Source organism: Aaosphaeria arxii, assembly GCF_010015735.1.
Source record: "Aaosphaeria arxii CBS 175.79 unplaced genomic scaffold BU24scaffold_10, whole genome shotgun sequence".
Taxonomy (NCBI): domain Eukaryota; kingdom Fungi; phylum Ascomycota; class Dothideomycetes; order Pleosporales; genus Aaosphaeria; species Aaosphaeria arxii.
In genome coordinates, this window is record NW_022983483.1 from 928,024 (window position 1) to 941,504 (window position 13,481).

General features: G+C 47.6%; 6 protein-coding genes across 6 annotated transcripts; 3 read left to right on the forward strand and 3 right to left on the reverse strand.

Annotated features, from left to right (window-relative positions):
* The first annotated feature begins 356 nt into the window (after positions 1-356).
* Positions 357-1,570, forward strand: BU24DRAFT_52127 (uncharacterized protein). The gene is made up of 4 exons (XM_033534357.1): positions 357-842; positions 900-1,184; positions 1,243-1,380; positions 1,446-1,570. Exons 1-4 carry the CDS (start codon positions 521-523, stop codon positions 1,517-1,519), a joined length of 819 nt encoding a protein of 272 aa, XP_033379395.1. The 5' UTR covers positions 357-520; the 3' UTR covers positions 1,520-1,570.
* Positions 1,571-3,169: 1,599 nt separating this feature from the next.
* On the forward strand, positions 3,170-4,094 carry BU24DRAFT_427266 (uncharacterized protein). The gene has a single exon (XM_033529180.1). It carries the CDS (start codon positions 3,486-3,488, stop codon positions 3,867-3,869), a length of 384 nt encoding a protein of 127 aa, XP_033379396.1. The 5' UTR covers positions 3,170-3,485; the 3' UTR covers positions 3,870-4,094.
* On the reverse strand, positions 4,095-5,334 carry BU24DRAFT_427268 (uncharacterized protein; the record flags this gene model as incomplete). Its single annotated transcript, XM_033529181.1, has 1 exon — positions 4,095-5,334. A coding segment is annotated over exon 1 (659 nt), but the record flags the coding sequence as incomplete, so codon positions are not given.
* Positions 5,335-5,993: 659 nt separating this feature from the next.
* BU24DRAFT_427270 (uncharacterized protein) lies at positions 5,994-7,742 on the forward strand. Its single transcript, XM_033529182.1, has one exon. The coding sequence runs from the start codon at positions 6,460-6,462 to the stop codon at positions 7,492-7,494; it is 1,035 nt and encodes a 344-aa protein (XP_033379398.1). The 5' UTR covers positions 5,994-6,459; the 3' UTR covers positions 7,495-7,742.
* A 440-nt stretch (positions 7,743-8,182) lies between these two features.
* BU24DRAFT_427271 (bicyclomycin resistance protein) lies at positions 8,183-10,062 on the reverse strand. Its single transcript, XM_033529183.1, has one exon. The coding sequence runs from the start codon at positions 9,998-10,000 to the stop codon at positions 8,546-8,548; it is 1,455 nt and encodes a 484-aa protein (XP_033379399.1). The 5' UTR covers positions 10,001-10,062; the 3' UTR covers positions 8,183-8,545.
* Positions 10,063-11,528: 1,466 nt separating this feature from the next.
* BU24DRAFT_427273 (uncharacterized protein) lies at positions 11,529-13,433 on the reverse strand. The gene is made up of 2 exons (XM_033529184.1): positions 13,261-13,433; positions 11,529-13,213 (listed from the first exon to the last, which is right to left on the reverse strand). The coding sequence occupies exons 1-2, from the start codon at positions 13,281-13,283 to the stop codon at positions 11,617-11,619; spliced, it is 1,620 nt and encodes a 539-aa protein (XP_033379400.1). The 5' UTR covers positions 13,284-13,433; the 3' UTR covers positions 11,529-11,616.
* Positions 13,434-13,481: the final 48 nt, after the last annotated feature.

Sequence of the window (13,481 nt, forward strand, 5' to 3'; positions counted from 1 at the left end):
GATTTGCCTGTCTACAATTAAAGTGCATGACTATTGAGCGATACGAACAGAATCCCTTTGTAGTCCTGTTTGAGTTTCAGATGTTCCTCGCTTGGGTCGCTCCACCGGGGTCGCCATCTCCGTCTTTGCGATTCACCACTGTTTCATCTTGGCGGTCTAACAAACATCAGAATAGCTCTTGGGAAGTTTGACACGAGCGCCACAGCCATCGGCCCTCTTATTGGCTCGCGCTCTCGCTGTCAAACTGCCTTATTGTTGTAACAATGCGCAATACCGTTTCCCGTGCCATGGTCGTCCGGGCGCGATTAATGCTCAAACGTGTCTGGTAGCAGAGCAGCAGGTTGGCCCTTGATGTCCAGTTCGAATACTATAGATCTGAGGCATCGCCCTCCTCCTTGGTTCTTTCGTTCTGTAGCTGTGCTCACCACTCTCTTCTTTGCTCTTACCAATTTTTCGATTCTCCTAGACCTGGCGTCATCTATTCAACATATCTAATTCTTTCGATCTTGATTATTATAAAATGATGGAGCCTTCACGTACCTACCAAGAGGTTTACGCCGACGACCGCCACGACGACTCATCGACAGAAGTGGAATCGTTGGTAGGAACCGATGAGAAGCAATGGGCATCGGAGAGATATATTTCCGGCAGGACAAGGCATTCGAAGAGGAATACATGCATAGCGATATTTCAAGCGTCACGATGGTTCGTCGTGATAGTATTGCAGCTCGTTATCGTCGGCCTTCTCGCAAAAGAACAAGGCCTATTAGCCGGATGGGGATCCAAGCAGCGGTCGAGTGCGAACGAGGTTGGCGGCGATATCACAGGATGGGGACCTCACAGTCCGTGGCCTATTACCCATTCAGTTGATTTGAACAAACACTGACCTATGACTGCAGTACCCACGAAACTCACCAAGTTTGAAATCAATCAGACCTATGCACCGAACAACACCGCCGACTTCTTCAGGCCAGAAGTCCTACAAGCTTGGAACGACCTTCTGCCTCATGGAATGGGATTTCAACAGATACCTGACCCGGAGTCATACCACGACTTGCCAACGCCCATCGTATGGGACGAAGGTACGACTGTGTTCACCACTTCTGTGACGCACCAGCTGCATTGTTTGTACGCCGTTGTGGAGGTGTACTCTGGTCTGACCTCGAACACACCGCTACCTGAAGGTGAGTGCTTCTCTATTACGAATGTTCAATATGTCGGTGAAGGCTAACTGGGAAATAGATCATCACTGGCATATGATCCACTGCTTCGATTACATGAGACAAGCAATCATGTGCAATGCAGACATAGCGCTGGAGGGCCTAGAAACTACATTTCCCGATCATAACGGCGGAAGTGACGGATGGGATAGCTTACATGGTAAGTCGGCTCTCCTAGATGACTATGAAGGTCTCACATAGAACTGTACTAATACCTGATGATAGTGTGCCGCGATTGGTCTTTGGTTAAGAAGCGTCTGGAGAGCGTGAGAGCATACGACGATCAGGAAATCTTCTAAGAAAGCGCACCCGATGTGCACAGCCTTAGCTAGGTTGTGCCTTGTACATGAAGAAAATTAAATTATATATTCAAAATTGCCTTTGTCCTATACTGGTCATTATCAGAGGATGTGATTGCGAGGCACGTCAGCAGGAACATTATTAAGTAGCATCAAACTGTCTTTCCTCAGCATTATTAGGCTGGCTATTCTGGTAATATCTCACGAATATCATGACCTGCCAATAGTCTTTGAACTCATCAAACCCATCAACTCGAGGCTACCTGTATGTACCCAGACCTCACCCCACTATGATAGTTCACCGGAACCTTCCGGGCATGAGGGCACTGCACAGCACAGCTGAAAGCCGAACCTCAGATCGAGGCTACCAACAACACTACTAAAGATAGCGCAAATAACAGCCATTTCAAGACCCCAATACGTTTGGGTCTCGGAATTATTAGTTGCAATGTCGTCCTGGCGCATATCGCTGTTGTCATTGGCGCCAGTCACTCACACATTGGAAAATGATATTATTTGCGATGGATGAAGGCCTGATATCTCGTATTCCGCTCAATACAATTCTCAATACGACTCTCGTGATATGTATGTGAGAAAGCATGTCTCGGCGCCCGAATGCGGCGTGACCTAATTAAGACATACGAGTACATACATTTTGAGGGGGCGGAGAAAAGCACATTGTCCTCTGGGCTTTCGTGGCACCACATGTCGAGGAGCTGTCTGTTCGCTTACCCTCGATCAGCACGCGTTAAGTCTCTCCTCGCTGGAGGCCTGGCGCCGAGTATACGGTTGGTTCTGCAATGTTTCTCGCTGTTACGAAATAATAATTATATCGAGGGCGAAGCAAATGGTGGAAAGTTGTAGACTGAAAACTGTCGCAGGATCCCGAAGAGCAAAATCCCAATCGGGACATGCCCTTCCGACACAATGCTCAGCTACTTGATTAACCATCAACAGCTAATTAGTCGAGGTATCTAAACCTGAATGGGTAGCATTAACAGGACATCCAGAGAAAGAGGATCGGATGTCACGGGTAGTCTCGTCTGGAATCCAGCTGTAGCCACGGTTTGGTGTGGCTCATCAACAGATCCCTCAAAATTCTGTGAGGAACCACCTAATTAGTGAATGAACTAAGTTCAGCCTTCAGCCTCCACCATTACTGACCGGCATGCACCCCGCACAGAGCTACCTCATACGAAAGACGAGTGCAACCCAATGATCACAGGACTCGATGTCTTACTTCGGCCAAGCTCGTAGAAGGCCTCCTGTTTTCAAAAATAGATCGACAGATACTTACAAACGTTTTAAGGTGCTGACAATGCCAAGCTGGACCACACCGTAAGCCGTTAGATATGGTTCAGCCCAGTGAATGTCGCGTAAGTTAAACTCATCCCGCTAATTCGGCTGGATTCCATGTGGATGGGTTCCTCCAGTGGCGCAGGCGCAGATTTCCCATTTGCATCTCATCCTCATCATCATCATAAGCTTATCCCTGCTCGGTACCGAGTCTCCTGCTATTAGCCGAATGCAGTTGAAGCGTGGGGAGCAGCAGCTGGAAAAGCCTCCAGCTTCCAATTACAGCTCCGCTAATTTTCGCTCAGGCCTATCCTACCAGACTTTTCACGATGGCAGTGGCGGAGTTACGTAGGTAGCATTTCGGATACGATTCCAATGTCTATTATCGAGACATGGCTTCAAGGCTACCATGAAGCTGAAAATAAGCAAGGCCTGGTAGCACCAAAATCATAGACTTTGAGCCTCAAGGTGTGAGTACTGTTCAAGTATAAAGATATCTGCTTTTCCCACCAAAGTTATCATTATCATCTCATCAACACAGCTTCAAACAACAGTACAATCTTCTCTTATCTCTTCTCTAATTCCATTTCCTTGGAACACTCGCTCTTCCAACTTCAAAATCTAATCTTCTACTCAACCAACCAACCAACCCCAAACCTCAACTTTCAAAATGAAGACCACCTCCGCTGTCGCTTTCGCTCTCTTCGGCGCTGCCCTCTCCGCCCCATCTCTCAGGGAGCGCCAGGTCCCCACCGTCACCCTCTCTCTCATCAACGACCAGAGCGGTGCCAACGCACCAGCGACCGTCAACGCCGACGGCACAGTCTACACTATTCCTTCTCTCTTCTCGGGATCCCGCGTCGACAACGCCGGTAACATCCTCGCCAGCAGCGCCCAGCTCGTCAAGTTCCCCACCGATGTCTACTGCAGCTTCAACGCTCCCGGCAAGACCGTCAACATCAACAGCCGCCAGACCTGGGTCGATCTCGACCTCACTCCTGGTGCTGTCCCAGTCAACCTCAATGGCTTCACCTTCACCTGCAAGACTGCTTAAACGATTCTTCACGATCGATTGCTGAAGGGGTGATGGGTGCTAGTATGGGTGGGAGATTGGACAGTCCTTACATTAATACGATCATTTCAGGACAATCACAGATATTTGCATAGCGCTTTGGGGCTTGGGTTTTTAAATTCTAATACTTGGGTTTTGCATTTACGACATAAACTTTACTTCTACATACACTCCTTGAGAATAATTAAAACCAATTTTTGGATCTACTTTCAATGCTTTGCAACATTCTACACATCACAAGGACTTGACAGTGACGTTTCCTTTCTGTGACATTATCGCAATGTGAAGTCAGCAATGAAACAAGAATTAGCAGGTATTTGAAGTGTATTAATGGAAATCTATATCAGGTCGTCTGACGCTTTACGAAGATGTGGGTTCCAACCTGCGGAGCCAAACCCGGAAACCCGGAAAAGGAGCCTAGTACCGTATACAACCATACCACTGGATCATGACCCATCGTGACTCGGAAGAAGCAATATATCGGACCTCAACAGATAAATGACAAAGTTAGCTAGTCTCATTTAGATCCAAAGTCTCACATTTGCCTTCCTCATCGTTCGCACCCACCCGAGGGCAGAGGACATCACCCCCATTCTCATCCTCACCCTTATCCTCCCGCTCAACAATTTGCGAGAGTGCCTGAGGCTCAGATGGATCTGGGACACCATTTCCTTGGTTTGCCTTTCCTTGGACCTCCGGGATTTCAGCCTGGATTTGAGCATCCTCGAAGATCTTGCCGGTCATCTCCAAGGTTGGACCTAGTAGAAGACTCATGGCATCGACGACGGGTGGGATCACTCCCGCTGCCAGGACCTCGAGGGTCCTATCCTCAGTCGTTGAGATTGTTGTTCGTCCCGCTTTTGTTGCCGTTGTTGTTGAGGCATCGGAGCGAGGCTCGAGCGCCTTGTTGGCTAGCCTTTGCTGATTGTCGCTGACCGGGCTGGTCGTTGAGTCGGAAGTGAACTCGTGTTTGAACTGGGAGAGGCCGAAGAGGCGGGCGGTCACCTTGGGGGTGGCGACGGCAGATTCCATAGGTATGATGCACGGAGAGCCGTCAATGACCGAGCGAGACGTAATGAATTGGTGACGCTCCTCAGCCATGTTTCGGGATGAAGTAGCCAGAGCAGCCATGCTGAGAAGAGTGGGGATGATGATGTTGTTGAACTTCATCTTGTTGGTAGGTTGAGGAGTGTTTTTGGCTTGTTTTAGGAGTTGGAGTGTGTTTGTTTGAGAGGTTGCTTCGTTGTGTTGGAGTCGTGACAGTGGGGTGTTACGTGGATATGTTAAGAGGAAGAGATGAGCGATCGTCTTTTTATATCTAGAGTAAGGTGGTGGGCGCTATTCAATAAAAATGTTGCATAGTGGCCGTTGGTACGTTTCGTCGAAGTAGCCACAGACTCCCGTGGTTGATATACCGACCCCATGGAAATGACTTTGCAATGACGGCTTATCGACATAATTTTGAACTTGGAATAGTCATTCGCCACGTATGGTGGACCTGAAGTAATGTTAATCCCTCTCCTGCCAGTATCTTGGGTTTGAATATCGGGTGCCGTGACTAGCATCGATTGTCATGATTCTTTTTAAGACTGCTCTGAACCGCCTGCCATAATACTTAAGATAGCAGATTTCAGGGGATCGTGTGATGGAATTGGCAGTTATTTTTACCAGAGCTTGAGTCTAAGCAGAGGGTCAAGTGTATGTTGTACCGTAGCATAGGAATAACCGGAAAAATGATACAACGTTCGCAACATAGAGCATTCTGGAGGACGACCGGGCACGTTGGCAAAAACGCCTGCTATACCCGCTCAATAGCTTGAAGGCGTGCTTGACGACTGATCGAGCGCTCCAGTGTCTGTGGTAATGATCAATAACAGTCTTCACACTCATCTGAACAGCCCATTTTTGGCGTAGCCTGTTGCTCACGGCTCTAGTGCTCGTCCCCAGATGCGCTTCGGCGACGAAGGGGAGGGCTGGTGAAGTCAGACTCTTGCACCTCCACGTGGGGCCGTCCGGGCAATGCAATTTTGTTGTAGCTGAGCATGAGACGCATTGGGAGCCCTGCTGATCTGATTGGTATGATTGTCCTCGCTTCTTACTTTGAACCTTACCTTGATGCTAACAGTGGGCAACTGTGTCTCACGCTGATATGTGCTTCAACAGAATCTACGTTCGCTGGCACTTCTGCTAGTGAAAGAAAAATGTTGAAACCAGAAATTCCCACTGAAGCTAAGCAAAGTTCTATCCAACAGAGAATAGCCCACCTCCTCGGCTACATTTTCAAGTCAACCATGGGAGAGGTAGGTAGGTAGGTTAGGTTGAGTGGCTGCCTGGAACGCAACCATTCACCCACTTTCACGTCCAGCGTGGTATAAATTGGCTACATTGACCTTTTCCCCTAGGCGCAGTCTCAATCGTTAGTTTGCGAAACACTTAAACGTAGCCACTCTCGCTCACAACCAAACAACCCCTACAGCAGCACTCAGAGTTACCTCGAACCTTCTCGACCGCAACCTTCCAAAGAATCCTGCAACAACCGCTACTAGAAGTCCTTCTATCTCGACTGGCCGACATGGAACCCATGGCTGATTCACCAAAGATCTTCCCAGCAGCCTTAACCTACCCTCAATCCGAAGATATACATGGTGTAATGAGGGAGGAATTCCTAAGAGCTCACTGTCCCTTGGATCTCAGGCGCACAAATTCACCACTGATACTGTCCAGCATAGGCAAGTTTGAAGAACTCCCGACCGAGATATTACTCGAGATTCTAGAACAACTTCCATTGCCTTCTTTGCTTCACTTCCGAGATGTGAATCGTCATGCTCGCCATATTATCGATTGGTTACCTATGTTTCGAGCCATTGTTGATCAAGCTCCACAGGCACTCCTGGGCATCTTATCGGTGCAAATCCGTATCAACATCACACTACCGGAGCTATTCCAGAGGCTTCGTCAACGCTTATGCGATCTCTGTGGAGAACCCGGGCAGTACTTATGGCTGCCAACAGTGTCGCGCCTATGCCGCAAATGCTCACGGAATCTCTCGCTAGTCCCAGTCCCTCTATTGGCCGAAGAGCTTCTCCGCCGCTATGAACTTGAACCTAAAGATTTAGAGGCAATTATGTCTTTTTATTCTCCACCAGCTACATTCCACAACAACGAAAATGTTTTCAGAATCGAAGAGCGGCACATCGTGTATGATACCCGTGCAGCTGCACAGCTGCTATTCGATCGAACTGGCAAGACGGTACGACCGAATCCACTAGAAGAATGTGCAGTGATGGACTTACTTTTCCAGAAGCCGCAGTGGGGAACCACCCTTAGGTTCTCCACCTTTCCGCGAGAGCAACGAAAGAATATGGCAATGGTGGTAGCGCCCTGGATATCTTACAACGGCTCGGAGATGGGCGTGTTCTGTACAATGTGTCTCTACACAGAGGACCAAGACTGTCTATACCTACCGTCTGAATTTCACAAACACCTAGACACTTGTCGCGTGCGTCCAATAAACTGGAGATCGAAAATGGAACGCGAGGAGTTTCCCCTAGGGCCTATACACCTGCACCTTTATCATGAAAGATCAATTCTTAAGACGCGATCATGATACAAAGAACAAAAGAGATGACTGAAACTCCTATAGTTAAGGCATGTGGACCTACAAGACAAATACATATCCTGTTCGACAACGGACTGCCTGCGCACTTGATGGATTAGGGAAAGCCGAGCCTGGGGAGAATCCCGCCAATCTACATCCCTCTTCTCTCTCTTAAAGATAACAGCGAGGTTCTGGTTCCATGGATAAAGTCGTGGACATGATATGAAATCCTAAGAATGAGCCTATAGCTTCACGACTCAATAAACAAATTACTGTATGATCGCCTCTGAACTTTCCTCCATTATCAGACGTAGACTCATTGCGCTTGAGATGGACGGATACGATGTGATTAGGTAGTTTTATTTCTTGCTTGTTCAACTTCAATTATCATGCCATCTGCTGCTATATCGTTCTATATTGTCTTCCTTAATGTTTTGCAGTCCCCCAACGCGGAGTACGATTCTGGTTTTCAGTTTGACGTATCTCTTGTAATGACTACTTAAATATACATCTGGACTGAAAGGTACAAGACGAAAGGATGCCGTGGGATTCTTCGGTACTTGCTGGAATTTGACTTTATGTGCTTTGTTACCTACGTTTCCTCAATGCAGCAATACGGAGACAACATTGGGTATAATGACGAGGAATGTTTCGCAGCCTCGGCGTTGCACTTGGGAATTCCAGTAAATCCAGTTACTTCAATGATTTCTTTTTATTTTTCAGTTATCCAATGGTGCGTCTATTCAACTTCTCCCATTGCCGCAGCCTGCCATCAACAGTCCCCTCGCACGATGTCCTAATCCCAGCGATCCGATCAAACGTCGTACATAACAACAATTCGCCATCAAAGCTGAAAAGAGGAAGTAATCAGTGCCTATACAAGTTTAATTGCCTTGCATAATATCGGTCAAGATTTTATCAAAACTCCTCATTTATTTCCATTAATAGGTTTCCTAGCGAGGAATACTTTTATTTGAGAATTCTGTTAAAGTGACAAAGTGATCAAAAGCAAAGGATTTTTCAATGTACCTAGAGCACTTTATCAACTAACACCGACGATTCACAGTTCCATCTCATAGCAGCTTCTCGCCCTCAACCTTGCTCCCCATTTCCAGAACACCAAAGGTATTGGGGCCATAGCCAAAGTACAAAATCCTAACAAGCTCGCCGTCCAATTCGTCCCGAGGCTCTTATACATATGCAGTGTGAACAACGGAAAGCAAGCTGTTAAAACATATCTGGCGAGACTGCTTGCACCAGCCGCCGAAGCACCGTAAAGTGGGCCATAAGTGTCAAGCATGTACATGTTAACGCTAACGTATGCAAGAATCGAACCAAGCATAGTGACGCACTGAGCGAGGAGCGAGACTACCCATGTCACATCGGACCGTGCAGTCCAAGCGAAGAAGAATAGTCCGATTGGAAGCAGGCAGGACCCGAGCATAGCGGGGTAGAGTCGATGTTCTGGCGGGAAGAATCCATTTGGAGTGGCGACGCGGAACCTTCGGTGAATGGATTGGTAAACGTAGTAATCCATGATGACGAGTGTGATGCCGGCGAGGATAGCCCCGATCGTGAGACCGAGGAACGAGAGACTCTGCTGCATGGCAGAGAAGCCGTAGGTATGAGAGAATACATAAGGCATGCCGACAATAAAAGTGTATAGGAGCGCAAATTGGAACGAGCAGTACAGACATACGAATCCCACGATGGGCTCAGTGAAAAGCATGTGTACAGGCCGGGAGACTGTCTTGGTAAAGAAGGCTCTCAAAGAATTAGATAATTTCTTTGAATGCTCGGAACTCCCTATTCCCTCTCTCTTTGCAATGCGCTGGAGCAGTACCCCACGATACGATTCATGGACGAATCCAAGCAGCGGGAAGGCTGTGGCTGCGAAGAAGAGTGTCGTCCATTGAGTCCATCGCCAACCTTTCCACTCCGACACAAGTCCCCCTATCACGGGTCCCAAGAGTGATCCAACGAAAGGCATGGTGAAGTATATTGCTAGAGGCACCCCTCTGCCATCTGGTGCTACAGTGTCTGCGATGGTCGCCGTTGCGATGCTGACCCCAGGTGCTGCAAAGAAGCCTGCGAAGAATCTGCACACGCAGAGACTTGCTATGCTTTTGGACAATCCCGACCCCAAGATGAACATTGCAAAAGCAGGTATCGTAGAAAGGTAAACGATCTTGCGACCAAATGTTTCGCTCATGGGGGATCCCAGCATGGGCCCGAAGGCCAGGCCCAAGGCGTAGAATGACAAAGGTAGCATCGCCATTGTTTCAGACACACCAAACTCGCGTGCGACGTCCTGGTGCCCGGGAGAGTACATGGATGTAGCAATGGTAGAAACGAAGCCGATGACCGAAACTATCGCAATAGTGTAAACTTTCCGGAAGGTACTCCAATTGCGCGCATTTCCTGGATGGCGGTCCCACTCCAACAGCAAATTCGGGAAGGAAACAGTCGGAGAGCTGTGCTCATGATGAGTGGTAATAGCTATTTGTAAAACCATTACGAGCCAACAAAGAAAAAGCACGAACTTCTATTCGAATTCGAGTCAATGTCGTGGTCTTCACAACTTGGAATTTATATTTGCTGACGTATGATGAGCTTAGAGAGGCGCTACGGAAAAGTTGGAATGCCGGAAAAGTGTCCGAGAATCCCTAACCAAGAACCACTATTGTAGGTAAACTATTATAAACGCCGGGTACTATTGAACATCGAGATTAAACTTGTCCTCCTGACATTAATTTTAGTCAGACAGCCTGAAAATGGTAGACAACTTTCAGTTTCATGTAACTGTCCGCGTTGGTTGATTGTGGGCTGCAGCCGCGTGTAACAATTCCTCGCTCTAGTTCACTTTACAACCAAAGGTGTTCCATATTTTTTGGAAAACTACAGACCAAGTACTTAATGAACAGAGCATAGATTTTGAAAGTTTCTTACAATGTCACCCGAGCTGATTCCATTCCTAGAGAGGCACTGATGAGATCTAGAATAAGTCCTACTACAAGTCGCCCGTCCTCTTGCGTGAATGTCACCTGTCAACCTCAGTCACACAATCAAGTTCATCGTGGTGAAGGTGGGCTATTTAGGTTCGTTCATTTCGTCGCCACTCGTGCTTTTAGACGTCGGCAGCCACATCTAGATCCAAATCTCCATCAAGTCCCTCATCCCTGCGGCTTCTTCATCTCGTCGACCGCATCCTCGTCGTCACCCTGATCATTGTTCTTGTCGTCACCCTTGTCGTCATCATCATCGCCGTCGTCTTGATTTTCTTTTTCTTCCCCTTCTTCTCCTTTTTAGCAGCTGCAGCTTCTTCTTTCGTTAGGGTACGCGGGCTCGCGTATATCAATCGTAAATTTAGGTCATGCGAGGATAGTGAACCAAATGATGCCTAGAGATCGTGTCTACGTAGCTCGAAAATCTTGGGGGAGAACGAGAGGAATGATGATTGACTTACTGTGTATATATCATGAAGGGCAAGGCGCACAAAGCTCGGTGGAGAGGGTGAGAAGTGATACGGGGCACAAGTGTGCCACCGAGCAGTGGAATTAGCATCAGGAACTGTTGGTCAGAAACAAAGACGAAGATGAAGAAAAGGAAAAAATATTGGGCGGTTGACTGGTTTCAAGATGGGTTTAAATGAGAAGGAAGTCGTGCGTTGGGCAGCCGGCAGTTACACTGTTCTTTCCCAACACATACCCTCCCCCTCCTAAGCTTACTACCACCACTTCTAATTATTAGATAGATTCTTATGTTGTAGCCAATAGGCGGGCGTTTAAAGCACTTAGATAGCAGCGAATTCTGAAATGGCGGCCTCAAAGACGTCTTGGTGATGGAAAAGGTATTCCGAAACATAGCAATAGAGCTCGTAGGAAAAGCTCAATACTTGATAGACGAGCTCAGAATAAATCCTATTTTAGACAGATATCAGAAGGTAGTGTTCATAAAGATATTGATTTCAATTGATTTTGAAGACATTGATTTGCTTGATGATCACGATACATGCCGCAATCTTACTTGGTCATTCCATACTACTTGACGCACCGCAATGCCCGCCACGAAATTATCAGCATAAAAGCCACGCCCTTTCCCTGTTGATGAGTCGGGAAATGCTTCCTGAGTCTAAAGCGTGTTTCTAGCGCTAGAACGGGAGCCGGGCCTGCCTCTAGCTCCATGCCTTGCTCTCTTGGAAGGGGTAACTGAGTCCGATGAGGAATCAGACAACTCGTTCGTCCTCTTTTTCACCATTAGCGAGTCGGAAGATTGCCTTCTCCATACTACGGTACCCCCGTTTGCGTCTATAATCTCGGCTGCTTTCTTTTTGTCTTCCGACTTCTTGTTTCTGAGAGCCTCTTTCAGAGATAGTTTACTGAGCTTGTCCCTCTCGGTTCTGCAATTCTTGCCCTCCTCTTTAGTGCCATGGGAATGGAAGTCCCAATGCAATTCATCATGTTCGAATTCGCACCAGGAGCTTAGGACCTTTGCGTCAGAGCCGTCAGTGTAGCTACATCTTACCCGACAGATGTGCCACAGGAAGTTGATCACCGCATCAGGATCTAAAAGAGCCAACTCCGATGTGAATTCTCTGAAATCGTGTACTCCCGTCTCCCAAAGATATGCAAAGGTCATTATGATCCATCGACACAGCCTCGAGTCTTTAGGCAGATATTGAATCGCCTTAACTGCAGAATGAACACTTGGAAATTTACCCATCTTTCGGTACATCGTGTTCTGCCATCTGCGAAGAATTGCGTCCTGTATATTTATGTCATTGATGCTGTGACCGACGATACAGATGTCAACCAGATTCTCGTAGTATTGTTGCAGCGTTGAAAATTTTGGTCCAAACTGTCGGATAGTGGCACTCGATCGCCACTGATTGAACATTGATGCAACAGTGTCCTTATCGGCCATCTTTAGACCTGACTTCTCTACAATTTCATCGAAAGAAACTTGCTGGAAGGCATTGGAAAAGTGCTGATGCAGGGCTGAATCTGCATCGTTGTTGCCGCCATGGCTACTACTATCTGACGAAGAAACGACCAGGCATTGTGCCATTTGGTGGACAGTGAGTGGAAACTTCATGGGAAGGCGCACTATCTTCGTACAGCAGCTTTGCTCCGCTGTTGTAATTTGGAGTGGATCTAATAAAGCATTCGACTCCACTTCCTCGGACAACGCAGGGCTAGTTGGGCTAGTTGTCAATGGATCATGTAAATTAGGGCTTCGTAAAGATAGACTTTCAATATCGCCGGGATCTCGAAGAGATCCGACTGCCATGGAAGTTTCTGTTTGACAGGCAAACTCCACGGTTGTTACCGACTCCGATGTGTCCCCTGGAGAGGTTTCATTAGGACGCTCGAGTGAAGTTTGGGTGACAGAATCGTTGTATGGATGCAGCTCCGTCTGGACGCTTCTGTGATCGTAGTCGTCCCGATAAGCTGTGTCCTGAAGCGTTGCTTTTCCGTGATTGAAAAATTCTGGGTAATCGTCGCATATTTTCATGCGCAAGGATGGGTCTTTGCGAATTTCTTCTTCGTCAAGAACAAATATGACTTCCTTGATACCCTTGGGACAAGGTGGCGCACCAATCCGTTCCGCATTTCTGAAAGGCGAGCCGTAATCAAGGTCCGGATAGCCTAGCACAGAATCTTCGTCGTCGATATCGGAGGCAGCGCGCTCAGTCCTGTCAGCGGACGGCGCTCGAGAGATTAAGCCACTATTATGTCAATAAAAATCGAGAGGAGGGCGAAAATGAGATCATACTGTGCTGGCTTGGGCGACTGCATTCCGACGAGTGAAGCATCTAGGTCGGCAAAGAATGTGATGGTTCGCGATATCTCACCCAGAGAGCGATAGAGACTTATCGTGTTTGTTGTGATTCCAATAAGATGGGCCTTTGCTTGTTTTCCATCAAATATTAGACGTGATCTTGGGACGTGGCAGAGTGGGAAGTGAAAGCGATGGTGATTGTGAAGTGAAGGATA